The sequence below is a fragment of the Danio rerio genome, chromosome 21, assembly GCF_049306965.1.
Source record: "Danio rerio strain Tuebingen ecotype United States chromosome 21, GRCz12tu, whole genome shotgun sequence".
In the NCBI taxonomy this organism is placed as follows: domain Eukaryota; kingdom Metazoa; phylum Chordata; class Actinopteri; order Cypriniformes; family Danionidae; genus Danio; species Danio rerio.
This window is the reverse complement of record NC_133196.1, coordinates 9,382,255-9,409,763: the sequence shown is the minus strand read 5'-3', so window position 1 is coordinate 9,409,763 and position 27,509 is coordinate 9,382,255. Positions and strand designations below refer to the sequence as shown.

Genomic DNA, 27,509 nt, shown 5'->3' with positions numbered 1-27,509 from the left:
ACAGTTCAGGTGTTGCCATTCCAGTGACTCCACTGACTGCTTGTTTCTGCATGTTGATTTTGGAGTAAAACGTTCAGAGTTAGTAGACAACTCATGGATTATCATAAAACACTCTTATTTTCAGTTTTAATTGTACACGCATATACTGCCAGCTCTAAAGGTAAGTACTGCTCATCATTTTATTATGCATATTAAATATTTTAACCAATTTGAAGTCCTGCTGATGTATTTTTTATCTTTCTTGTTGAATGTCTGTTAACTGTTAAAAAACAAATAATAATTTAAGAGAAAGCGTTTCTCAGCCTGGAATTGACGCATATATATTATATTCAAATTACATTTGCAGTCAAGACTGAAATTATTCATACCCCAGGCAAATTCTGACTTAGTTACTTTTATAAATTTTTTATTTATTTATTTATTTATTTGACTGGAAATGACACAGGCTTCACCCAAAAGATCATAAGAAACTTTACACGAGGCATTATTGTGGAAAAAATATTTAGGTAACACTTTATTTTGATCGTCCGTTTGAGTATTAGTTGACTGTCTGCTTAATATCTGTTGATACTGCTCCTTCAAAAGACATTTAACTGATTATAAGAAACTTTTCAAGTACGTCAACTTACACTAACCCTAACCCCAACCTAACAGTCTACTTATAATCTAATGAGAATTAGTTGACATGTATATGCAGTGTAACTTAAATTCAACAAACGAACCATCAAAATAAAGTGTGACTATTTATTTATAAAGAACTTAAAGTCAGAATTTGCCAGAGCTATGAATAATTTTGAGGCTTGACTGTATGTCATAAAAGTTTATATTTGGATTTCACACATATAAAATATGCAATATATGCTAAATATTTTGAAATATTGCAAAAATATATATCAGTTTACATATTTTTTCAAACATTGGAATTACAAATGCGTGTGTATTCATGTATGCCCCCCTTTGATTTTTTTTCAATATTTCCCAAATGATTTTTAACAGAGCAAAGACATTTTCACTGTATGTCTGTATGTTTTAATTTTTTTTAAAACCCATTTTAAGGACAGAATTATTAGCCCCTTGAAGCTATATTTATTTTTGATAGTCTACAGAACAACCCATTAATATACAATGACTGAAGAAATTAATTATGAAACCTTTAATGTTTAGAAATGTTTCGAAAAAATCTTCTCTCTGTTAAACAGAAATCGGGGAAAAAATAAACAGGGAGGCCAATAATTTTGACTTCAACTGTATGTATATATTGTTTGTGTTTGTATATGTTTAAATATGGACATGAATGTAAAATTTAGTTGACAAAAATGACATACATGTTTATGTATTTATTCAATTAATTTCTTTATGTTTATGATAAATAAACAACTGCATAGAGGAGCATAACTCTACATCCCTGTTCTGTCATGGGGTTCATTTCTTGTGGAAAGTAATTATTCCGTATTAATGGCAGAGTTTGGGCTTGCATTTTAATTACTGATTCAAAGGAAAAGTATTTTTCTAAACTGAACTGTATTAAGCAGTTTTCAATGACAGATTGGAAGACAATTTCAGGCTAAAAAATCCACACCCACCCAGGCCATCCTTTAACGAACAATCACTGGCAGAGGGCCAGTATAAGGAGTGTGACTCTTCACTGTGTGTCTGTCAACCATTTCCTGCTGTATTCTGTCTGAAGATGCCAGGCATGTCTGAGCAGGCATTCATCCGGCACTGGCATACATCATGGTCTGGGTTTGGCAGAGGTGGCACCTCTGGATACACAAGACATGGGCCAGATGTCAAATGTAGTCTTTGGCCCAGATATTAAAAACTGATATGTAGGCCATGTAAGTTTGGTCTATCTGGACCAACATTTTAAATACATTTCAATTATTTTTTGAGTCAAGAAATATTTTAATACGCAAAGTCATTTCCATCTTCCCGTTTGCATCTTCTAATGCCTTCATTTAATCCAGGAAACAATGACGATTTTATTGTTTGAATTATGATTATCTATTGTTTTCCGTATGTTGCAAAATAATTGAATTTAACCTACATTACCAAATTATTATTTTACAATTTATAATATTATTAACTAAATGTCAAATGCAGTATTTTAATAAGATTTTGTTTTTATTCTGATTGTCTCATTTTTATGCACATTTAATTGTTCTGCTTTAAAATTAAAAAAAAAATTCCAATCAGGTTGCTTTGAGAGAAAAAAAATGCAACAGACTTCATGGGTTTATTGATTTCATTGCAGTCATGACACACCAAGTGTGGCCTCCAGACAATGGCCAATCATGGGCTATATCTGGTCCAGTTCAGGCCCAGTTATGGGTTATTTACTTAGCTGAGATTTGGTGCAGATGTGGTCATTGTTTGGCCCTTGTCTGAAAGCCAGACTTGGTCCAGTCATGTACTGTAATTCACTGCAGCATGTGGGCCAAGCAAAAGTCGATTGTTTGGGCCAGAGCTGGGCCAGAAATATTTTGCTACATGGGTAGTCAGTATTCTGGCATTATAACTCACAATTTAAAAAAAACAAATTCGCAATTATAAAGTCAGAATTGATGATTGATAATAATTAAAAACCTTTAAATACGGTCTTCAATCCTCTGTGTCAATTTGTTTTAAGATGTCCCCATAGAACCAATCATTGCATATTATTTCAAACTCTTGGTTTGCTTCAACCGCAGACAGTTTCATTGCTATTTGTTTCTTTTTAAATGTGTTTATTTTAGTTTACCCTCTTATTTAAAGCAGTTTTTTTGTTCCGTTTACCTCATCATATTCACTTCGTCATGTGCAACAGAATTATTTTTTTGTTTCCAGAATTGCTACAGAATATGGCCGCATGGGTCTTTTCGATACAAAGCTCCATCCGACTGGAACAATCTTCCTTCCTTTTTCAGATCAATTAAATCACTCAGGGCTAATTTATTTTCTTTTTCAGAAACAACTTCCGAATGATATTAATATTGGCTCCAAATTAAATGTTTATTATTTATTTTTATATCAAATTGTTTGTACTTTTAATTAAATGTTTTAGATTTCTTTAGGCTTCAGATTGTGGGAAGTGTTTTAGGTGGAGTGTGCTGCTTGTTTGTTGTGTTAGTTGTATGTACGTTATGATGTGCTGTACTCTGTTTGATTTATGAACTTTTTGTAACCCTTCAAAAATGAGATGATTCATCTCAAGGGGCTATCCCTTTCAGTAAATAAATTCAAATTGTGAGTTAAAAAGTCACAATTCCAAGATGTAAAGTTACTTTATATCTCACAAGAAAACCATTACATGTGTTTACTAGCTGTTTTGTTCCAGCAACTGATTTAAGTCTCATTTATCTTCTAGATGAGGGTCCTCTAAAGCAATCATTTCGTGATTCTCTACACAATGAAGTGACCAAATGTTCCATACCGCCAAAATGCCAATGTAAGTGTACCTCAAACTGATGCCTTTATAGGCAACATAAATGTAGTTTCTTGCAATAAAATTGTAACACAACAATCCTAATATGAATAATCATCTCAATCATCTTTATATGTGCACAAAATAAGATTGTAAAGATATAAAAGCATCCTTGTATAACATCACTACTGGTGTTTTATGTAGAGAAACAAATTTTCCAGATATTATTCCAAATCCCCTCCCCCCCAAAAAAAGAAACCCTCAATAATTGTTATAGTATGAACAAACAGCTAATGTCATTTTTCTTTAAGCCATTACACCTAAAAAGTGACTAGTTCGATTAAGAAATTGAGAGTGCAAACACCTTAAGAATTGAGAGTGCAAACACCTTAAGAAGGTCTAAATTAATGCAAAATTAGTACAGAACCACACATATAATTCCTTCTGATGGTTTTCTTCCAGATATGGAAAATATGTTTCGTCATTCTCCAGACCTCAAATGGACAAAATGTGTATTACCCGAAGAATGCCAAGGTAAGTGCACCTCAAACAGATGCAATGTTGGGAAATATACAATGCCGAGATGTAGATTATTATAAACACGTGTAATAATTGGGGTTGAGACATCTGGGAAATGCTTTTGCACATTTGCACCAGACACTTTCTAACAATCACTCCATATCTCATGAAAAAAAAAACTTTGTGCATTTCTGAAGCATGCTTCACATAGATGAGTGGGTTTGACAAACCACCTGTAGAAACACTCTTCTCGTTTGACTTAAACTCCATCTTACAAGCTCAATAAGAAAAACAATGTTTACCTGAATGCACCACAAATCATGTTTTCTTCAACCTATACCTATTTTGCACAATATCATGCACAATATTGTTATGTCTTATGTAGGAGAGGGACAATAACCGTTTTCAAGGTATACTGCGGTTTAGAAAAGTCAAGGTTTTAAAACCATCAAAATTTTCTGTAATACCGTTTTTAAGGTATGAGAAAGATTTTTTATTTAATTTTTTTTTTAGAACAACAGTATCTCCAGCAGAAAAGATATCCAAGGATGTCGTTTAAAATTGAAAAAGTCAATGATATTTGTTTGATCTATTTAGCCTGACATGTTTACTGCTCCTAAATATTTAAAATGTTTCAAAAAATAAATATGTTGTGTGCAAAGATGAAAAAGTTTTTGTTTGAAAAATTTTATTTATTGTTTAAAAAGATGATTTTTAGAGCAGTAATCACAGTACCGTGAAACCATGATATTTTTGTCCAAGATTATCAGACTGTCAGAATCTTACAACGGCCCATGCCTTGTCTTATGTAAAAGTACTTGTGTGTTTTAGGTCTATAAATATGTCTTAAGTTATGTCTATACTTAAAGGTGCAGTAAGTGATCTGCCTAAATGCTAACCGGTTAGCATATTATCTTTCAAATGCAATCCTTTCTGTCTTCCAAAGCCACGCCTCCTGAAATCGTGAACACGCAAATCAAAGATGACGGACACCCACCAGATCATGTCAGTTGGAAAACTTTACAGTATTTTATAATACTACAGTTCTAAACGAAAAACTGTATTATATCTAGCACATTTTTAGATGTATAGTTAGCAAGCAATACTTGTCATCACTCTTTCATTAGTCTCACTCATCAGTCTCACAGGTTTAGTCCTAAAGAGACTACTGTATGCTTAGTTATTGGCTGGCCGGATTGAATTACACTTATTACTAAGCCATACTTACATGCTATTTCAGATTGAATATTCAGAGTTCACAGTATTCACAGGTTGTCATTGTTAAAAGTCATTAAAAAATGAACCAATGTGAATATAAAAGTAATTTCAGCTCAGTAAAGCAGGCTAGGTGGAATAGCATTATTTACTTCTGTTTTGTTAAACTAAATCAAAATCTACATTATAGCCTGATCTCACGAGAAAACGTAAGTATTTTACGTTTTGCCAGTTTAGTGGCTAATTCGTACGAATTTGTACGAGTTCAGTTTTACGAAGTTGTAAGATTTTAAAAAGGAGGCGTGGCACCTAACCCCACCCCTAAACCCAACCGTCATTGGAGGATGAGCAAATCGTACTAAATGGTACGAGTTAGATCGTACGAATTCATACGAATTAGCCACTGAATGAAAAAGTTACGAATGGCCATGAGATTGTGTTGACATTATCGATGATGTAAAAGGTCTCTTATGAAACTGAAAATAGTCACATCAATCTTTCATCAGAAGATTTCAGTGGCTGAACAAAACTTCTGTGCATATAACCCATTCATAAAACAACACAATCTACATAAGCTTTGCATGACTAAAAGAGTCTTAAAACAGAACATGACCTGTCTAAGAGAAATCCTTCAGCTATGGTATCGTCCTTCCTCCAGCATGCCAAAGTAACTTCAATATTGATTCAGGAGTTTAAAAAGATTTGATTCAGCATTTGTTTAGAGTACTGACACTCAAGTCCCCGTGATCGCGCCCCGCATGAACATGCATCAGCAGGTCTGTGTGAACAGATGCGCAGTTGTTCAAATCTACATTTGTTGACAGACAGTTTGGGCTACTTATCAATATGGGAATTATCAGCCAGACAAATTTAAACTGGATGAACATTTTTAGTGTTATGCCTTACCCAGAATATAAAAATACATGTAAATACATTTAGATCATTTACTTTAATCATTACTATTGTAATGTGAAGAGACTTTAAACCAGCACAACAACATATGTTTCTGAAGACAATCACCTACTACACTTTTACTGTAAGTATGCACAGTAAATACATAGTCAGAAGAATAGTTAGATTACCACTCCGGTAGATTACCTGTAACGATGATGTTACACTGACAACAGGGGTGCGGATCCAAATGCAGGCTTGTTAGAAAGGTCAGGTAAGCAATAGTCAACACAGGGGCAAACAGATGTCTGCAGGCAGAGTTGTAGTCGGATACACAGGCAGGTGGTCAGAAGGCAGGCAGCAGACAGGGATAAACAGATAAACAAGGCTAGGATCAAAACACTGCAAAGCAAGACAAATCAGCTGTGTGTTTGCAAACAGTCAGGATTACCCCTCTAAAGTTTAGTCACCTAACAGCTTTATGAATAGAAACATGATACATTCAAATTCATTATTGCAAAATACAAATTTACTAACTATAAAACTTAAAACAAGCAATAATTATATATTTCAAAAAGTGACTAGATATTTAAATATTATATATTTCAGTTTATTATGTTTTTTCCCGAAGGTAATAATACTTAAGGTGTACTAATTTTGAGACTGTGATCTTAAGTTTTTTTGTTGACCAATTCCAGTTTTGGCTACTGACTGATGCACATAATTGAGAAAATGTCTTAACACTGATTCCCAGACAGACCCATTGAGGACTGAGGAGGACATCGGTGAATCTCCGTAATGAAATGTTAGAAACAAGCTGGTTGTGTAAACTCTTTTAATAGGGCTTTACTTTTGTGCGTTCATCCACAGATCAATTCCCAAACAGTTTTTTTATAATAATTGTGGCAGAAGATGAATGGATGGAGGCACCCATTATCCAACAATTTCCCAACTCTACGCTGAGCAATTCTTCAACTCATCAACATCAGCACAATAATTCATTTTCCATCTCACGTGATGCTGTTGACTTCCTCAAGGGCTTAACTTCCACCCGCTTCATGCCGTCCTTCTACATCATCATCATCCTCATCAGTTTGCCCCTGAACGCTTTGGCTTTGGTGACGTTCACCTGCAGGATCAGAGAAAAGAAACCAGCTGTGATCTACATGTCTCACCTGGCGTGTGTGGATCTGCTCTTCGCCCTGCTGCTGCCTCTGAAGATCCACTACCAGCTGAATGCTGATTGGCTGTTTGGTGAGGCGGCGTGTCGTGTGCTCACTGCAGCTTATTACTGCTACATGTACTGCTCCATACTGCTGATGATGTGCATGAGTGTGGACAGACTGCTGGGTGTTGCGCTTCCTATTGCTTCGTTAACCTGGAGGAGCACAAGGAAAGCCTCATGCGTGTGTGTGCTGGTCTGGCTGCTGGCGCTCGCTGGTACTGTGCCACTGCTCTCAATGAGACAAACATTTCCCATTAAAAATGTTGGCATGACCTGCCATGATGCCCTGCTGCAAGACCCATCTGGACATCGTTACAAGTACCTGTTCTTCATCCTCTCCTGCCTGTATTTCTTTGTGCCGCTGGTCATCACTTTATTGAGCTACTCCATCATCATATATGTGCTCAGTGTAAAGCCTGCCCAGATGGCATCTTTGTTCAAATTAAGAAGAGCTGTGATTAGGTTTATTTCTGTGCTGACTGAGTTTGTTGTGTGTTTTGGTCCAACCAACGGCATCTTGTTGTATCACTGTATTCGTTTAGCTACTGGAAAAGACAGTGAAGGAGATTCATCATATGCTGCTTACCTGTTGGCTGTGTGTTTGGGGAGCTCAAGTGTTTTTCTGGACCCTCTTCTGTACTATTATGGTTCATCTCATTACAGACAGATAATCCAGTCTGTGCTGAGAAGGACAAAAGCAGAAGAAACAACACCAGCATATGAAACAGTGCTTCTGAAATGAGTCGTCAGCTATGAGCTGCGAAATTAATCCTTCACTTTGTTTCTGCACTTTGTTGTTTATGAGTATTTACTAGAGCACACACACACTTTTCAGCACTGATAAATACTGTATGCTTCTGATTGACTGATGTATTCACACACTTAACAGAAATGTGTGTGTGATTGGATATTATTTACCTAATAGCTAGCGTTTATTTGGTAATATCAGTGTCATTTGGGTGGCACGGTGGCTCAGTGGTTAGCACTGTTGCCTCACAGCAAGAAGGTTGCTTGTTTCGAGTTGGCATTTCTGTGTGGAGTTTGTTCTCCCGGTGTTGGTGTGGGTTTCCTCCTGGTGCTCCAGTTTCCCCCACAGTTCAAAGACATGCGCTGTAGTGAATGAGATGAACTAAATAAAGTTTCGATCACGGATCACGTGCTTATGATTTTACACGACTGGTCCCATATTAGCTAACATGTTGCCTCACAGCAAGATTGTCACAGGTTAAAGTCCCTATTGAACCAGTCGATGATTCTGTGTGAAGTTTGCATGTTCTCCTTGGGCTTGTGTGGGTTTCTCCTGGGTTCCACGGTTTCCTCCCACAGTCCAAAAACATGCGACCTAAGTAAATTAAACATTCTAAATTGGCATCATAGTCGAACTCTTAGTAAGCCTGTTATTAGCCAGAAATAAGTTGGGGGAGTTAATCAAGATCTAACTGAGCTGAAACTCTCTTCTCGCCCTGCTAACAGGAGGAAACCAAAGGCCTGAGGATCTGATGAGCTCAGGGCTGTTAAGTTCAGTTAAGTGTGAACTCTTAAAATTGACCCTAGTGTATGAGTGTGTGTGTTTGTGAATGTAAGAGTGTTTGGGTGTCTCCCAGTATCAGGTTGCGGTTGGAAGGGCATCCGTGTAAAACAAATGCCAGAATAGTTGGCGATTCATTCATTGTGGCAACCCCTGATAAATAAAGGACAAAGCCGAAGGAAAAAGAATGAATGAGTGAATGTATACGTTGCTGTTACAATTCTAACGCTTGTACAGTTTATCTGACTAAAAGCAGAAGAAACATATGCAGATTGTCAAGTCATAGATGTCTTGTGCAATATTTAAACTTTACTTCTATGTTTAATACATATCTTAAAGGGCCATGAAACCCCCTCGTTTCAGCAGGGTGTTTTCACACCTCTACTTTGGAAAAAGTCAGAAAAGTGGGCGTGTCCAGCTTTGTTTAGGGGGGAGTGTCGGAGGAAGAAAAGTGGGATGGTGTGGGAGTGTCTATTTGGGCATGCGCGAGCTTCAGAGTCAAAATACACACACACACACACACACACACACACACACACACACACACACACACACACACACACACACACACACAGTAGAAAGTGATGGTGTTTAACCTACATGGACTTCTGTAGTTGAATTATTTGCCAAATTATTAAATGGTGGATTTTAACTGCAGTTTGGCTCTTTCATTCAGGGAATTCATTCATGCCCCTCGCGACAAACGAGATATTTGATTCGAGGAACTGCTCTAAGCGTGTATTTTTCATGCAATGTTTGATACCGCACGGCGAATGAGAGAAAAAAACCTCCGCATTTCCCAGAAACTTAGACACGGCAGGTAGCGTCAGAAAGCCGCGTGTGTTATTCCGGTCACTAAATGCGGTGAAAACCCTACACGAGGTTAAAGTTTGGTTGTGGTGCTAACATGTTTACACTCGGTGCAATGGTTAACTTAGTTCGATACGAACAAACTGAATAAACAAAGAGCACTGGTCGCTCACTTACCAAATCTGTAGAGACAGGACAATCACCAGCAACTAGAGCCGCGTCTTTATTAAGAGGAGACTACAAGCGAATCTGGATCTCAGCGTTTGCAGATGAGAACGAGAACAGCTCTCAGGTAAACAATGTTCCTCCTTAGACACGTAAGTTATTGTTGTCGAGCGTCGCGTACACTGTAATCCACACGTGAGACTGAGCTCTCACAGAGAGAAAATGAAAATGAAACTTAACTGCAGCAAACTATAAAAGCAAAACTTCACGCTTGTTTTGCCAATACAACGTGGCGTCTCTGCCGTCTAAACACTGTGACAGGAATGAATATTAATGAAGTTGCACAATAGAGCGCGCTGATTGGTTTGAACCAAGCCTTACTCATGCATTAATGCAGCACACTCTGAGACGTAATAAGACTCACTCTGTCACAGACGCCCAGTCTGCACGCTGGAATACAACGCTATTATGTCATGGCCGTGACGCAGCTTCAAAAATTCGTTTCAAACCGGAAGTACGAATTTGCTTGAAATAACGCAAAAACAACCAATTTACACTTTTTAGTGAAATATAGGTGTCTTAATAGTGTTTTTAGCAGTGTGGGACACATATACGACTGTCAACAGCTCAAAAAATGTGTTTTGGTGTTTCGTGACCCTTTAAACATCTTGCAAGGGTTTCTTTCACCTTTTTCATTTTATTATTATTGTTTACACTCTCTCTGGGCCTTTGAGGCTTCTATGATGCATTATGAGGACTTTATATGTAAATGAATACTGACTAAGCATTAATAAAACTGATGATCAATAACTGATGATTACCTAAGAAACAAGGTCTAAGAAAGGTCAAGATATGAATCAGCAGTGAATAGTATTAGAAGAAAAAGAAAGTGGAAATGTTTTGTAAATATATGTATGTCATCAAATGTTAAGCTGTAAGTACTGAATTAATTAAAATGCTTGCTATGTAAAGCCTATTATTGTTGATGAATTTAGAGCCATTTCTCAGTCTGATGGACAGAAGCAGTGATACATTTATCTGTTGGAATACTTTGTTCACACTAGATATTTACTCTCAAAACACATTTAGACAAAAATAATGTCATTGCATGCCATTTTTAAAACAAAATTGTGTGATAAGTGTGATACAGAAACCATGAAGGGGCTTTGAAATATTGTGCAAAACCTCACATAAAAAAGTAACTTCCCATATGCTCATTTTACAAATATATTCAGTGTGCGTTAATGTTGCAAAAGCAGGTTTTAATTCTGATGCACTGTTGATAAGAAAGACTGTAAGATCACTCGAGAAAGAGGAAACACACCCAAAGTAAACAGCATGTTTTCTGTCATCTAATTCTTAATTGTGAAACATTTTCTCAAGCGCCTCCTTTCAGTGATTAGATAAGTGCCTGTATCAGATCCTGCAGCATCACCACACAGATTATCTGCTCATCCAGAGATCCTTCTAACATCAAGAATTAGTATCTCTCATCGGATCAGCAATCATGGGGGTCAAAATGCTCTTATTTTCCATCTTAGTGGTGTATATATATGGTAAGTACATCAGTGAGTAATATTTTGTGGTTTTCTGATCTGCTTGAATTCACATTAAGTGACTTTGTGTTGTTATTATATGACATCTTATTCATCTGATAATGTTATATAATGTAATGTTTGATTGCAGATGGCTTTATCGGTGTTATGCCAGAGAACTATGAGATGATGGATGAGTTGCATGATGATGATGATTTTGAAGACTATGATGATGATTATTCAAGTGAATCCAGTTTTTTCCTAATGAACAAGTCCAGAGCAACATATCCAGGTAACAGTTTATTTACATCCAGAAGCAATTAGTTTCATCTGAGATTTTCACATGATGTGGGATCATCACTACAACTAATATTCAAATATTAAAAATTATAGAAGTGAACATATGCATGATGTACAGCTATGAAAAAAATTAAAAGGCCACTTAGAGATTCTCAGTTTATCTAGATAAACTACTTACATTTATATGCAGGTTGGTCACACTTTATTTTGATGGTCTGTGTGTTGAATTTAAGTTACATTGCAACTTATTCTAATTAGATTATAAGTAGACTGTTAAGTTGGAGTTAATGTAAGTTGACATGTAATTGCAAAGTTTCTTACAGTCAGTTAAATGTCTGTTGAAGGAGCAGTATCAGCAGATATTAAGCAGGCAGTCTACTAAAACTCATGTGGACCATCAAAATAAAGTGTTACCTGCGTGTTTAAAACAATCTTTTGGTTGTTTGGTCGCTATCTTAAGCTAAAACTAACTTGTGGATTTAGTGGCTTAGTCATATGCATTTGTAGGATCTCATTCATACATTTTAGTACGATTTGCACATCTAAAAGTGACTGTTAAGTTTAAGGGTGGGGTTTGGTGCCACGCCTCTTTTTTATATTTGTACATTTTTATATGACTGAACTTACGAACAACATCAGCTCATTCTGAAAATGTAGCCGTCTACATTCCTGCAGATTGAGAGTTGTGTAGCCAGAGCTACGTATGGCTGCATTGTGTCTTTGAAACTAACTCTATGAGATAGTATGACGCTGATCCTTTTCACGCTAACACCCGCTGACCGCCTACTTCTGTGTGGACGGCTTTTCCACTTTATCAGTTTGCCCAGTTGCTTAACGCGTACATCGGCAGACTCGTGAAGCAGAGTTAACTGCGATAACGGGATTCGAGTCTGGGCTAGAACGGTTCCAGAAAGCAGATTAAACAAAAGTTACAAAATAAAACAAACAAGTAAATAACAGAAAGAGAATGTTGTAAGATCTGACAAAGTGGTAACAACCAGGCAAGGGCTTTCCTTTTTCTGGATTGCTATTGAAAACACTGTCGGTTGGGTTTAAGGAAGTGCGTGGGCAGGTCAATCAGGGCTTTTGAAAACTCTGTCGGTTGGGTTTATGGAAGTGGGTGGGCGGTTCAATTGGGGCTTTTAAATACACTCAGTCATTCAGTCAGACGACAGCGGCCTTTGGTGGATTTACGCTAGAAGAGCAGGCACAAATGGCATTCACAAGAGAATTTTGAGATCTCAAAAAGTATACACAGCAGCCTCTGGTAGATTCCAAAAATAAAAACTGCAAAAAAAAAAAAAAAAAAAAAACACGTAGCTCCTGGGATGTATTTGGCGCTCTTGAGAAATGTATATAGAGGTACACTTTAAGAATGAACCTGGGTGGCTAACAAATTAGACACTAAACTGACAAAATGAAACTTAACACTTGGTTACTTTTTCTGTGTTATGTCAGAGAACTATAAGACAATGGACAAGTTGAATGGTGACTATTCTGGAGACTTTGAAGATTATTCCAGAAACAATTCCAGACGTTTTCCCTACGACATTACAATGCCAAGACCTCCAGGTAAAAAAAAAATCTTTACATAAAGAAGCAGTTTTCACATGATTTGGGATCTTTACTACACTATAATAATAATCCAATAGGGTGTATCCACACAGACTTTCAATTTTCAGTCAGTCAGCCCACACTTTTCTGGTCTTTCCAATACAAAATCACCACTTTTACAACCTGATTTCTTTGAATATCAGCAATCTTTGCCACCTGGTTGATATGCTATATAAAGTGTGTCTTAGACTGGACAAGAAGCACTCTATTAAACTCTTTTTTCCCCCAGCATGTCCTTCAAATATGAAGTTTTATTTTACCACAGTATTTTGAATAGAGTTTCTATGCTAGCCTGCGGCTAATGACGTTGCTGGCGTTTACATGGATGTTCATCTTGTTTTACTTTCCAACAACTAAATGAATGCTTAAGTTTATTGAACTGAATGTATTGTAATTACATTGAAACATGGATACTGTAAGGGTGCTTTCACACTGGCACTTTTGGTCGGCACCTGGCTTCGTTTGACGTCATAGTATGGTACGTTTAGCTAGTGTGAACGTGTCTTCTGAACTCAGGTGAAAGAGGTGGTCTAGGGTATGGTTCATGCAAACTCGGAAGTAAACCGCCAACTTTACAACAAACTATCTTTTGCATAACGTTCATGTGTGTGTGTGTGTGTCACGTTTCGTACCTTGGTGATGGGCAGGACTGAGCCACGGCAAACACAGTAATACACAGTGACGTCTGCTTGTCTCCTCCAAAAACAGCTTCTGCAGACACTGATGTTCTGAATGTTTATAACAATTTTGCAGCAGATGGAGGCGAGTCTCTTTCTGTATGTCCGCGATGTACGGATGTCTTTCCATTTCGGCACTAGCATTCGTGACCTTCACATAGTAACGGCCTTAAACAAAACAGCAGCTCGATGACACAAGCGTACCATGTTCAGAAGGAAAAAAGACGGTGTGAACACAAACCAACCGAGGAGGTGGCAAAAGGTGACGATCGAATTTGGGTACGGTCCAGGCAAATGAACTAAGTGTGAAAGCACCCTAAAAGGAACCTTATGAAATTGAAAATAGTCACATTTAGCTTTCACTGGAAGTTTATCATTGGTTGAAAAGCACTTGCTCTTCATATAATCCATTGTTATTCCAAACTGAAGCGAACAAATGCAGGATGTTCAGCTGTGGAAAAAATAAATATAGTCCACTTTGAAATCCTGTTTACCTGGATTGAATATGAATTTATTTACCATTTACATCATTTTACAAACTAATTTCAAGAGAAGCACATGATAGGCTATAATTGATCACAGCTGGCCTCTCATCCGTAATCAGCAATAATCCAATGTGATTAATTCAAGCCTATAATAAATAGACTGATATCACGCTATTACCTTATCTTTGTTTTGGAAAATCCCCCCTTCCACTCCATCTCCTCCTTTTTCTCCTTTACCAGGGGAGTCCTCAAGCCCTACCTGATCTCAGACCGCGTTATATACTTATTGACCTTGGGCTCAATTATCTCCAAGCTCCAAACATGCCAAACCTGCTATTAGTGTCAAACTTATCTAAGTGTGAACTCTTGAATTGTGTTCTACAAACTAGTGATGACATTTTCTCTTAATCTGAAATAAAAATGTTGGCTTTAAAACATAAAATGAAAGCCAATGTAATAGAAATGTATCATGTTTACAGACTGATTTACAGTTGAAATCAGAAGTTTGCATACACTGTATAAAAAGGCACATAACCATTTAAAAAGTCAGATGTTAATGTGACTAAACCTTTTCTCTTTCAGGTAAGTTATTATCAAATTTGTTTCTGTTATGCTTAAAAGCAGAATAATGAGAGAGATAATTTGAGAAATAGTTATAACTTTTCTTTAAAGTCAAGTGTACATAAAATAAGATTATTATGCCTCTGAAAAAGCTCATATGATGGTGTAGAGGTTTTGGAAGTTTCTGATTGGCTAATTGACAACATTTGAGTTAATTGGAGGCAAAACTGTAGAATAGTATTTAAGGAAAATCTCAAACACACTGCTTCCTTGTGGGACAACATAGGAAAATCAACAAGCCAGAGTCAACAAAATAGCCAGATTACAATTTGCTAAATTACACTGGGAAAAAAGAATAATGTTTGGAGACATGTCCTGTGGTCTGGTGGAACTGAGATTGAACTGTTTGGCCATAATGAACAGTGTTACATTAGGAGGACAAAGGGGAAAGCTGTGTTGTGGGGCTGTTTTGCTGCAGGAGGGACTGGTCCTCTTCAACAGCATAGATGGCATCAAGAAGAAAGAACATTATGTAGAAATACTGAAGCAGCATCTCAAGACATCAGCCAGGATATTAAAACTTGGCCACAAATGGGTCTTCCAAACAGACCATGACCCTAAGCAAACTGTCAGATTAGTTAAAATGTGCTTTAAGGACAACAGAGTGAATGTTTTGGAGTGGCCATCACAAAGCCCTGATTTCAATCCTATAGAAAATTTGTGGGCAGAGTTGAAAAAGCTTGTGCGAGCAAGATAGCCTACAAATTTGACTCAGTTACACCAATTCTGTCAGGAGGAATGGGCCAAAATTCGTGAACTCAAAACATTTGACCAAAGTTATACAGTTTAAAAGCAAAGCTACAAATACCAAGGAAATACTAACTTTTGACTGTCTAGAATTTTTTAAAAATTCTCAAAACAAGAAATTTTCTCATTATTCTGGCATTTAGCAAATGTAAATCATTTAGGTAATCCTAATGGACCAAAAATAGCAAACTTTTAGAATTATTTATCATCAGACATTTTTTTTTAATGGTTATCTTCCTTTTTTTAGAGTGTATGTAAACTTCTGGTTTCAACTGTATATTTTCATTTTTAGATGACACAATTTATCTTTATTTCTACAGCGCTTTTACAATGTAGATTGTCTTAAAGCAGCTTAAAGTTTTAGTAAATTGAAACTGCTTCAGTCCAGTTTTCAGAGTTGAAGTTCAGCTTTTGTTCAGAAGAAATGAAAGGTGCAGTAGGTGATCTGCCAGAATGCTAGCGTTAGCATAATAGCTTTAAGAATGTACATCACTCTCCTCATCCACCGATGTAGAAAAGTAATGTAAAATGATCATTTTCATAATTGAAATGTTAAATGTTTACCTACTGACCAACAGGAAACTCCCAATCATAGATATATTTATATATGTGTATAAATATGGCTCTGGATGGCCAGTCCTACACTGCACCTTGGTCTCGCATTCATTTGAGTGCTACCCTGTGCTTAAATGGCGGCTCCATTGACGCATTCCTTCCAATAGACAGCAATAGCGTATCTAATGAACATATCTATGGTGAAAATAAGTGAAGTTTATTTATAAACTAATTTCAAGAGGATCATGTGCTTATGGTTGCTTGCAGCCAGTCCTGCATTATCCAATTTATGATTCACCAATCAGATAAGTCCTAAGCCAGTATAAATACCCTAAGTTCCAGATAACAGCCATCTTTGTTTTGAATAATCCCCCCTTCCACCACTACTCCTCCTCCTTTCCTAGGTGGGTGTCTCGGTGGCCCAGTGGTTAGCACTGTTGCCTCACAGCAAGAACGTCACTGGTTCTAGTCCTTACCAAGCCAGCCGACGTTTCTGTGCGGAGTTTACACGTTCTCTCCGTGCTCATGTGGGTTTCCCCAGGGTTCCCGGGTTTCCTTCCACCGTTCAAAAACATGCAACTTAAAGGGCCATGAAACCCACTCGTTTCAGCAGGGTGTTTTCACACCTATACTTTGGAAAAAGTCAGAAAAGTGGGCGTGTCCAGCTCTGTTTAGGGGGAGTGTCGGAGGAACTAAAGTGGGATGGTGTGGGAGTGTCTATTTGGGCACGCGCGAGTTTCAGAGTCAAAATACACACACACACACACACACACACACACACACACACACAGGAAAAAGTGATGGTGTTTAACCTACACGGACATCTGTAGTCGAATTATTTGCCAAATTATTAAATGGTGGACTTTAACTGCAGTTTGGCTCTTTCATTCAGGGAATTCATTCATGCCCCTTGCGACAAACGAGATATTTGATTTGAGGAGCTGCTCTAAGCGTGTATTTTTCATGCAATGTTTGATACCGCACGGCGAATGAGAGAAAAAAAACCTCCGCATTTCCCAGAAACTTAGATGCACACGACAGGTAGCGTCAGAAAGCCGCGTGTGTTATTCCGGTCACTAAATGCGGTGAAAACCCTACACGAGGTTAAAGTTTGGTTGTGGTGCTAACATGTTTACACTCGGTGAAATAGTTTGTTAGATACAAACAAACTGAATAAACAAAGAGTGCTGGTCGCTCACTTACCAAATCTGTAGAGAGGACAATCACCAGCAACTAGAGCCGCGTCTTTATTTAGAGGAGACTACAAGCGAATTCGGATCTCAGCGTTTGCAGATGAGAACAGCTCTCAGGTAAACAATGTTCCTCCTTAGACACGTAAGTTATTGTTGTCGAGCGTCGCGTACACTGTAATCCACACGTGACTCTGAGCTCTCACAGAGAGAAAATGAAAACAAAACTTAACTGCAGCAAACTATAAAAGCAACACTTCACGCTTGTTTTGCCTATACAATGTGGCGTCTCTGCCGTCTAAACACTGTGACAGTAATGAATATTAATAAAGTTGCACAATAGAGCGCGCTGATTGGTTTGAGCCAAGCCTTACTCATGCATTAATGCATCACACTGTAAGACGTAATAAGACTCACTCTAGCACAGACGCCCAGTCTGCACGCTGGAATACAATGCTATTATGTCATGACCGTGACGCAGCTTCAAAAATTCATTTCAAACCGGAAGTACGAATTTGCTTGAAATAACGCAAAAACAACCAATTTACACTTTTTAGTGAAATATAGGTGTCCTTATAGTGTTTTTAGCAGTGTGGGACACATATACGACTGTCAACAGCTCAAAAAATGTGTTTTGGTGTTACGTGACCCTTTAAGTTAATTGACTAATATAAATTAGCACCATAGACATGCTCCTAGTAAGCTATCTCTTAAGAGTTATTGAAGTGGATTTTATACTCTTTAAAGTGTTAAGTTAATCTATATATTCAAATTATATGTGTATAATCTGCTTGTAGATTTGCCTACCATTAAAACAAGTAAAGTGTTATGTAAGGGGAAAGGGCCTGAGTAAGCAACTAAGATGTCTCAGAAAATGGATAAGAATAGAGCAACACATGTGTAAACAGAGACGTATAGATGGATAAGATATATAGTTACCAGGTTTGGGTCAAGGGTTAACCTAGGTGGAATTTGTGTGACATATGTAGAAATAAGGGAAAAACTGATGACAGAGGTGGAATTTGGGGTCAAGGGTTAAAGTAGGAGGAATCTTGTGTAACATATGGAGAACAAAGAAAAAAACTGGTGTAGAAGACTATTTAAACAGGCTAGAATTTGAGTGAGTCAGAATTTTTCAGACAGAGATGCTACTGGGGGTCTCCTGAAAGTTCTCCTTTGTTGTCGACAATAAAGTATATTCTTCTGATATTCATAACCTCCAGACTGAGTTTGATTTATTAAGAGAAAAACTAAGAAAACCACCACATTTGGCGTCCCTCTGGGTGGGCTGGAAAGGAGCAGGACTGATGTTACTGTGCATGCTGGACTGGAGAGAAAACACAAATATGTGGCCACAATAAAAAACGGTAAGCGATTTTATGCTTATTAGTTTGTGTTTTTTCTGCCAGGACCTGCTTGTACAGGTAAATACACTTGAACTGTTTCTCCAGCTTTAAAGAATTAAAAGTAAATGTAAAAAAGATATTAAAGAAAAAAAGGGGTTTTGAATAACAGAAGAAAAAGAATTTGCATGCAAATGATCTGTGTTTTCCTAAGTGGGCCTTGATGGATAGGATAAACATTAACTAGTAACTGTTACTCAGATTTGGGAAATTAATAATGATGTAAGAAATGCATAGAGCATTTATAAGTTTTAAGAGAGAGTCCTTAATGTGTGGTAACAGTTAAGAGATTAAAGCAGATTAAAGTAGAGAGATGCGCGCTAAGACCTACGATACCGCTTTGTTAAATGAGATAAACAAAGGGCTGCATGGGTAGGCAAGAAAGCCTGTGGTTACCGCTCTAAGGTTAGAGGGCTGCTCGGACAGGTCACTCAAGAGGAGTGTAGTGTAGAGTATTTATTTAATTGAAGTGTTTGTGTATTTGCTGCTTCAGATTGTGGCAAAATAGTCCACATTGGTGGGCAGAGAAGACTGCCTTCCTCCTCCTTGAATGGAATGAGGATGGGGGGATGCAGCTCCTGTTACACTGAGTGGAGGAAAGGAGTGAATGAGAAGAGGAAAAGTAATAAGATTAGAAGTGTGAATGTGTTAAAAAGTTTGTTTAAAAAAAAATAGGTTAAAATAATGATTATAGTATATTATAATATAAAAGGAGGGCTGCATGTGTGTGGTGTGATTTAAAGAGCAAGAAGAAAAGTGATTGATGCAGTTTAAGAGAAGAGATTATGATAGAAAGAAAGGAGTCTCCTAAATTAAAACTAATGGAACATGTGCATTTGAAAGACACAGAGTAAAAAGCAGAAGAATAAACATTTTTCTGAAATTATCTTTGTGTTTTAAGTTTGAATATGTTAAAAAAGAACAATAGGCAGAGTGGACTTAAATTCTTTACATAGCAACAGGTGAAAGACAGTCTGCTCCAGGATGGGGGTAAGAGAGAGATTTATGGTGTCCATGTGTGAACAATAGATTGCCTTTTTACAGCACTAGGGAAACAGAGAAGAGGAGAGTTAATGAGAGGAGATCAAACTATAGATAAAATAATGACATAGACTTTAACATAATTTGGATAGAATATAAGTTATTACTGAATAGATATATTATAAAGTAGTATAGTAAGATAAATGAAATGAGGAAGTACTAATAATAGAGTTATATGATATAGAAAAGAGTTTGAAACTTTACTAATGAAAAAGAATAAATGAAGCCATAGTGATCAATATATATAGAGATAAAGGAAGTATGGAGTAAAAGAATGTATTAAATAAACAAATAGATTTACTAAATAAATATGAATGAATAACATATAAGTTAGGTCTTTGATTGAGAATAAAATAGAAAAAAAAATAAGTTCACTGTTTTATAGATAAAATTAGATGTTTAAAATATGCCTAAAATATAGGCACATTGAACAGATAAGATAAAAAGTAAAAAGCAGCAACAATTTGAAGAAATAATTGACTTTAGAGAATTTGTTTGTATTTAAGGGCAATAAAAATGTCTTTCTCAAAGTCAGCTATGTCATTTATTTGTAGTGAAGTAAAGTGATTCAGATGAAAATCATAGAAGCTAGGTAAATGTTAAAGAATGCGTTAGAGTGAGTTTAAAAGATTAAGACATGTAAAAGTTTATGCAGTAAGAAGCTAAATTGATAATTAGGCATTGCACTTCAAAAATGAAAAAGGCTTTTAGTAAATAAATATGTGAATTTAATTAATAATATTAACTTTGAGCTATAGCAGTAATGATTTTGAACAGTTATACCAGATATTGGGCCACCATGTAGTATTGTTGAATTAAATCAAGTAGGGAAAAACAGATATGGAAAAAAAGAAATGCAATACTAAAATACGTGACAGAGAAAATAAAAGATAAGATAATGACAAATGGCAAACAGAAGAAACATTTGATGCAAGCAGTGAGAAAATAGAAACTGAGTATAGAAAATGTTACAATGTAAAAATGAGCGGTTAGTAAAGGAACACTAGCATAGATGAGGAGAAATGTAAAGTAAAGCATAATCTGAAGCTAAAGAAATTATTTAGAAGGACACTAAAGAAATAGAAAACATATTTACATATGATAAAATGATTAGAGAAAAATAAACTGTTAAAACATAAAGAGGAGAAAATAGATGAGAGGAGTCTTCATTTGATGGAAAAAAATGGGAAAGAAGGAAAGACTTTTATGAGCTAAATTCCATATATTAATTAAGAGGACATAGGGATGGACTTTGGGGGACTGTGGTCTTTTACCTACTAGACATCTCTGAGTGCACTGGCAAATGGAAAAGGTGTTTGAAAAACACAATGGACAAACTGTTGGCTGTGGACATTTGTGAAAGCAGTGAAGCAGGCACTGCATGCCCAGGAATTACTGAGGACTGGAAAGGCTACTTATGTTCAGAGACACTAAAAAGAGGCAAACAAGCTAATGATGAACTGATCAAAGAGAAAAAGCGCTCCACCAGAACTTTACAACAGCTCAATGAAAGAAGCCAGCACCAAGAAAGAAGGGGGAAACACTGTGCCCTGATATGGACACCACAGAAAAGACTACACCAATCTATGAACCAGTTGTCTTCTCAGGGTGTGAGGAGGGGGAGTCTGGCAGTCCATCTCAAAGCAGTCGACCTATAGTCCAAATTGAGAACAATGTGACCACTCAGAGGGCAAAATAAGAGCAAAAGTGTAGCTACCCATTCTTGTATCAAATCAGACTCCTGTCAATTTGATAAAAAGAAAAGTATCATGTAAACTGTAAGAAAAGTCTTAGATGATAATGTACAATGAAACTTTAAATGTGTAAGGTTGAAATGATAAATTATGAAGAATGTTAGATTATTTTGGTTCATTTTCATAGGTTAACTCATAGAGATTATTGAACATAGGAGGATAAATTATAATGCATGGTGGTGATAAAAAAAGATAATAATAGACATTTTTTGATAACTGAAAAAAAATATATAATAATTTGGGTTAGAAGTTGATGGAGTTAAAATAGTTAGTTAAGTTAGTTTAGTTAAAATTAGGGAAAACTTATTTTGAGTAAACTAAACCAAGATTTGAGAGAAAAATTATGTCAGAGATTAAGACAGAAAAGTGATTTATACTTGAAGGGAATGGAAAAAAAAAAGTGAAATGAACTCACAATACTGAATAGGTCAAAAAGTAACAATTCTAAATTTAGTAAAAGAATATTTGAAAGAGAAAAGTGTTTAAAAACAGAAAATAGGTTGTTTTACATATGTGAAGAAATAATTAAAAGCAAAAAGGATTAAGGACTAAAGATGAATAACCAGTTTGATGTGAGAACAGGAAGGAATTAGGAGCTGAAAATGCTGAAAAGTGAAAAATGCTAATTAATATAAAATGCAAAATAAGAAATTATTTAGGTAAGTGTCAAATTTTAATAATGATTAACAGTTCAGGACATTAAGGGAAAACAAAATTAGTCAGCATAGGGAGGATTAATTAAAATTTAACCAGATGAAGGTCTGCTATATGCTGAAATAGGCATTATTGAAACTTTTAAGAAGATAGCAATAATAGAAACAATTAGATATGTTATGGCATTCCTAATTAAAGTCAATTTCAATTCAGTTGTGATTGTGTAGGTGACGAATAAAATGGATTCTATTTTAATTTAATTTGAATTTAATTTTTTATGATGGCATTAGTCAAAACAGGCAAAACTAGATGTTGTAAAGTTTATGGTTTATGAACAGTCAGTGATAGAGAATTTCTTAGCAGAGGTTCCTAACACGCGCTGCATTTACATTTGTAAGTTTGGATGCCAAATATGTTAAAGTAATTGATTTCTGTTCAGTTAATTATCAGAGGAGGGTAGACACTTGGTTACACTTAAAGTAAATAGGCTGTTATACATACATTAGAATGCATAAAAGGATTTAGAATATTTCGTGATGGATATTGTAACGTGTAGGGTTTAGTTATCTGCAGGTACATCGAGATCAAGCTAAGTAAAAGACAGAAATAAAACTTTTTAGGGATGAGGGGTTTAGTGTTAACAAAATTCTGTATCTAATCTAGATGCAATAATAACTATTAAGATGATAAATAAGAAATTGATTTTTCATTAAAGAAAATAGGGTAGCAGGTCTAACAATAGTATAGAGTCACAACCTTAATTAGATTATAGTACAAATAAACAACGTACTAGTCTTTATGAACATATGTAGCATTAAAGGTGAACGAAAAAGACAAATAAAATTTATGTAATACATACAAAGTACAGATTGTTGAGGCAACAGCATTTCTAGATATTGTCATTGGCGATGTACATGGTTTGAATCAAGGGTGAAGTGATAAGGAAAATTAAGCAGCAAGCAAAATGATTTGAAAAAATTATCCATTTTAAATGCAGTGATTACTGAATTGTTGTCCACATGTGACATCTGTGCAAAGTAGAATGTGAGTAAAAGATCAGCAATAGGCCTAAGGGGATATTCAATAAATTGATTGTGAATGTTAGGAAATTATATAATTAGCTTAGGGCAAGAGATACAAGTTTTTGGGCATGACAGTTGTGGTAGATGAGTGAAGACAATTCCATTAGCAGAGCAGGGAAGAAGAAACAGTTATTACATTTAAGACAAGAGAAGTCTCAGACTTGGAATACCTTCAGAAATAAGTTTAATGTGTCTGCATTTATAAATAAATTAGAGTAAATAAAGTCAATTAAAGTAAATAAAGGTAATTAAGTAGATAATTAAGTAGATATATAATTCAGTGAATAGATAAGTAAATGTATTGATAAAGAATTGGAAATCAAGAAAATTGAGCAATTACACATAATTGTAAGGAATGATTAAAAGAGCTGAAGATGATCCCTCAAGGCCTAGTTTAACAAACTATGTTAAAATGGTAAACTCAACTGGATTGATTTGTTACTTTTTGCATTAATGATTGCATGAAAACTAACAGAAACAAGCAACTAACATTGCATGAAATACTATTGGGTCGACCCTTGCATGTAATCTCCTATTTAACCTTGTGGAATGTTTGGAGAACATTTATAATGCATTGGAAAGAAGTTTGGTCTTTTATGAGGAAACTAACTGCCATGTGCAAAGCAATATCTGTACAGGAAACCAGAAAGGACCAGAAGCAGGAGATTAATCCGGTGATCGAGTATATCTGAGGTGTTCTGGAGAAAGTGGAGTGAAATCAGGAGAAATGGACCTTATGCTAAAGTTGCCAAAGGGGGATGCCATCAACTGGATACCATCTGGACCACAGCACAAGACAGCCAAAGAAAAAGTTCCAGCAAGAGAAAGCTAATGGGAAACAGAGGAGGCAGAAAATCTTGAAGCTCAACGAAGTGCAAAGTGTGGCAGAAGCAGTTCATCTGAACAGTTAAAAGAGTAATTCTTATTATACACCTGAGTGAGAAATATACAGAAGGTGACACAAGTTCAAGTGATGATAATCACCACAACTTCAGGTTACAGAATCTCAACATAAAGACTCTATCAATACTTCTTAAGGCTAGAACGAAACAAAGAATGCTCGCAAGTATGTGCCAGATTTAGGGTCAAAAAGATGAACTAGTGCTAAAATTTTTTATAGTTTAGATAAAGAAGAGGATGATGAAGAGGATCCATGCCTTGGGTGCTAAGTGCTAGTAACCTCTACCCCAAAACGGCGGCTCTCTACGATACGCAAAGTATCTGGGCTGAAGATCAACATACTCTACGGATTATGTTTTGTGGGTGTTAGATTAGAATATTGTGTTGTGACCCTAGATTGGGAGATTGTGCATGTTTATTTTTTGTTTTAGTTTTATTCTTTACTGAATGTTAAATAATCATGACCCCCAGAAGCAAATAGATAACTAATTGTATGCTTAAAATACTACTTTTCATGATATCAACAAAATAGAATCAAGTCTTTTACTGTGTCCTCGTCAGAACAGGACACAGAGGTTTGGCGTGATTCTATTCCAAAGTGCAATTACATGATTTGGTCATTTGTAATAATACTGTGACATATATTTGTCATTAGGTAATATGGCTGAGGGCTAGATCATGGAGTTGCACTATGGGCCAAAAGCAAGAAGATTAAGACTTGAAGTCTTAAGAGGAGGGATTATATGAAGTGGATTTTATACTCTTTAAAGTGTTAAGTTAATCTATATATTCAAATTATATGTGTATAATCTGCTTGTAGATTTGCCTACCATTAAAACAAGTAAAGTGTTATGTAAGGGGAAAGGGCCTGAGTAAGCAACTAAGATGTCTCAGAAAATGGATAAGAATAGAGCAACACATGTGTAAACAGAGACGTATAGATGGATAAGATATATAGTTACCAGGTTTGGGTCAAGGGTTAACCTAGGTGGAATTTGTGTGACATATGTAGAAATAAGGGAAAAACTGATGACAGAGGTGGAATTTGGGGTCAAGGGTTAAAGTAGGAGGAATCTTGTGTAACATATGGAGAACAAAGAAAAAAACTGGTGTAGAAGACTATTTAAACAGGCTAGAATTTGAGTGAGTCAGAATTTTTCAGACAGAGATGCTACTGGGGGTCTCCTGAAAGTTCTCCTTTGTTGTCGACAATAAAGTATATTCTTCTGATATTCATAACCTCCAGACTGAGTTTGATTTATTAAGAGAAAAATTAAGAAAACCACCACATTATCTCTTAAGAGCAATCATTATCTGTTCATTAGCTATTACAGCAGGAGAGTTCCTGAGATCTACCTGAGCTCAAACTCCCCTCTCACCTTGCAAACATGAGGAAGCCCCGGGCTCGAGGATCTTATGAGCTCAGGGATCTCTCCCAGGACAGCATGCTAAACACGCTTTATAATCAATCATCAGCTTACAGTGAACTATTATAAAAACTATTATTGAAATCTTATTGCTAAACTCAGTGGTTCAATTTGTCTGGTGATGCTATGACAATATTTACAATTGATTTATTGTGTTTAATTACAGGGGATATGGTTGCAGGAATCGAAAGATTCATTACAGAAATTATTGAAGTGCAGTTGTGTAACAGCTCTGATCTGGATAGAGTGAAATGCAACATTACACGGATTTCATACAACATCTCAGATCAGGTTGTCGAGTTCCTGAAAGGGTCGTTGGTCACCCGCTTCATGCCGTCCTTCTACATCATCATCATCCTCATCAGTTTGCCTCTGAACGCTTTGGCTTTGGTGACGTTCACCTGCAGGATCAGAGAAAAGAAACCAGCTGTGATCTACATGTCTCACCTGGCGTGTGTGGATCTGCTCTTCGCCCTGCTGCTGCCTCTGAAGATCCACTACCAGCTGAACGCTTCTGATTGGCTGTTTGGTGAGGCGGCGTGTCGTGTGCTCACTGCAGCTTATTACTGCTACATGTACTGCTCCATACTGCTGATGATGTGCATGAGTGTGGACAGACTGCTGGCCGTGGTGTTTCCAGTCGCCTCTTTAACCTGGAGAAATGCGAGGAAAGCCTCGTTCATATGCGCATTAGTCTGGCTGCTGGCACTCGCTGGTACTGTGCCACTACTCTGCATAACTCAAACATTCAGTATTAAGGATGTGGGCGTCACTTGCCATAATGTGCTGTATAACACACAGCTGTATGCATATCTGTTCTCCACCCTCTCCTGCCTGTATTTCTTCATGCCGCTGGTTGTTGTTTTAGTGAGCTACTCCAGCATCATATATGCTCTCAATGCAAAGTCTGATCATTTAGCAGCTTCATCTTCATCCAACAAAAGGAGAGCTGTGATCATGACTGTTTCTGTGCTGATTGAGTTTGTGGTGTGTTTTGCTCCAACTAATGTCATCTTGTTGCATCACTGTGTTCGGTTAGCTACTGAAGGCAGCGCTGAGGAGGGGAAATACTACATGTTGGCTGTGTGTTTGGGCAGCGCAAGTGTTTTTCTTGATCCTCTGCTGTACTATTATGGCTCGTCTCAGTTTAGACAGAAAATTGGTTCTCTGTTTTGCTGGGGGAAGACAAAAAGTGGAAGCACAAATAGTCAAACAAAATCCTCTCACGTTAGCTGTGAGTACGCTCAGGCTAAAGTTGCGATGTGAAAATATAGTATATTCAGTTCCCCCTTACTGATTTCTAATTAGTTTGCATGCTTGTCACACTGTAATATTTCTGATTATTAAACAATTTTAAATATTAATCAAAGACAACACAAGTAAACACATCATGCAGTTTTGAAATAAAGGTTTTTATTCATTCATTCATTTTCGTCTGCCTTTCACAAGCGCAGCAGTCTTAGGAGAGAACCCCAGACTTTCCTCTCCCCAGACACTTCCACCAGCTCCTCTGGTGGGGTATCCTGAGGTGTTGCCAGGCCAGTCGAGAGACATAGTCCCTCCAGCATGTCCTGGATCTTCCCCATGGCCTCCTTCTGATGGGACATGCCTGGAACACCTGCCTAGGTAGGCGTCCAGGAGGCATTTGAAGCCCGAGCCACCTCAGCTGACTTCTCTCAATGTGGAGGAGCAGCGGCTCTACTCCAAGCTTCTCTTGGGTGACAGAGCTCCTCAGCATTCTATAAGGTTAGGCCCTGCCACTCTGCGA

The 27,509-nt window shown here is 36.7% G+C and overlaps 2 protein-coding genes across 3 annotated transcripts; both read left to right on the top strand.

Moving 5' to 3' along the window:
• LOC137488781 (proteinase-activated receptor 1-like) lies at window positions 1-10,972 on the top strand. 2 transcript variants are annotated; one of them, XM_073935778.1, is made up of 4 exons: window positions 1-160; window positions 3,347-3,427; window positions 3,866-3,937; window positions 6,899-10,972. In XM_073935778.1, exons 1-4 carry the CDS (start codon window positions 94-96, stop codon window positions 7,993-7,995), a joined length of 1,317 nt encoding a protein of 438 aa, XP_073791879.1. In that variant the 5' UTR covers window positions 1-93; the 3' UTR covers window positions 7,996-10,972. The 2 variants fall into 2 exon arrangements, with proteins under 2 accessions (XP_073791879.1, XP_073791880.1); XM_073935779.1 differs by lacking the exon at window positions 3,347-3,427 and having other exon boundaries at window positions 6,899-10,744.
• On the top strand, window positions 9,923-27,165 carry LOC794215 (proteinase-activated receptor 1-like). The gene is made up of 4 exons (XM_068215989.2): window positions 9,923-11,312; window positions 11,443-11,583; window positions 13,050-13,163; window positions 25,908-27,165. Exons 1-4 carry the CDS (start codon window positions 11,264-11,266, stop codon window positions 27,005-27,007), a joined length of 1,404 nt encoding a protein of 467 aa, XP_068072090.2. The 5' UTR covers window positions 9,923-11,263; the 3' UTR covers window positions 27,008-27,165.
• The last annotated feature ends 344 nt before the right edge of the window (window positions 27,166-27,509 follow it).

Bases quoted from the DNA above. Each gene is read 5' to 3' on its own strand.
- LOC137488781 (XM_073935778.1), top strand. From the start codon at position 94: ATGGATTATCATAAAACACTCTTATTTTCAGTTTTAATTGTACACGCA. The intron at 161-3,346 runs GTAAGTACTGCT...TTTATCTTCTAG, and splicing joins ATATACTGCCAGCTCTAAAG to ATGAGGGTCCTCTAAAGCAA. The intron at 3,938-6,898 runs GTAAGTGCACCT...GTTCATCCACAG, and splicing joins ATTACCCGAAGAATGCCAAG to ATCAATTCCCAAACAGTTTT.
- LOC794215 (XM_068215989.2), top strand. From the start codon at position 11,264: ATGGGGGTCAAAATGCTCTTATTTTCCATCTTAGTGGTGTATATATAT. The intron at 11,313-11,442 runs GTAAGTACATCA...GTTTGATTGCAG, and splicing joins CTTAGTGGTGTATATATATG to ATGGCTTTATCGGTGTTATG. The intron at 13,164-25,907 runs GTAAAAAAAAAA...GTTTAATTACAG, and splicing joins TACAATGCCAAGACCTCCAG to GGGATATGGTTGCAGGAATC.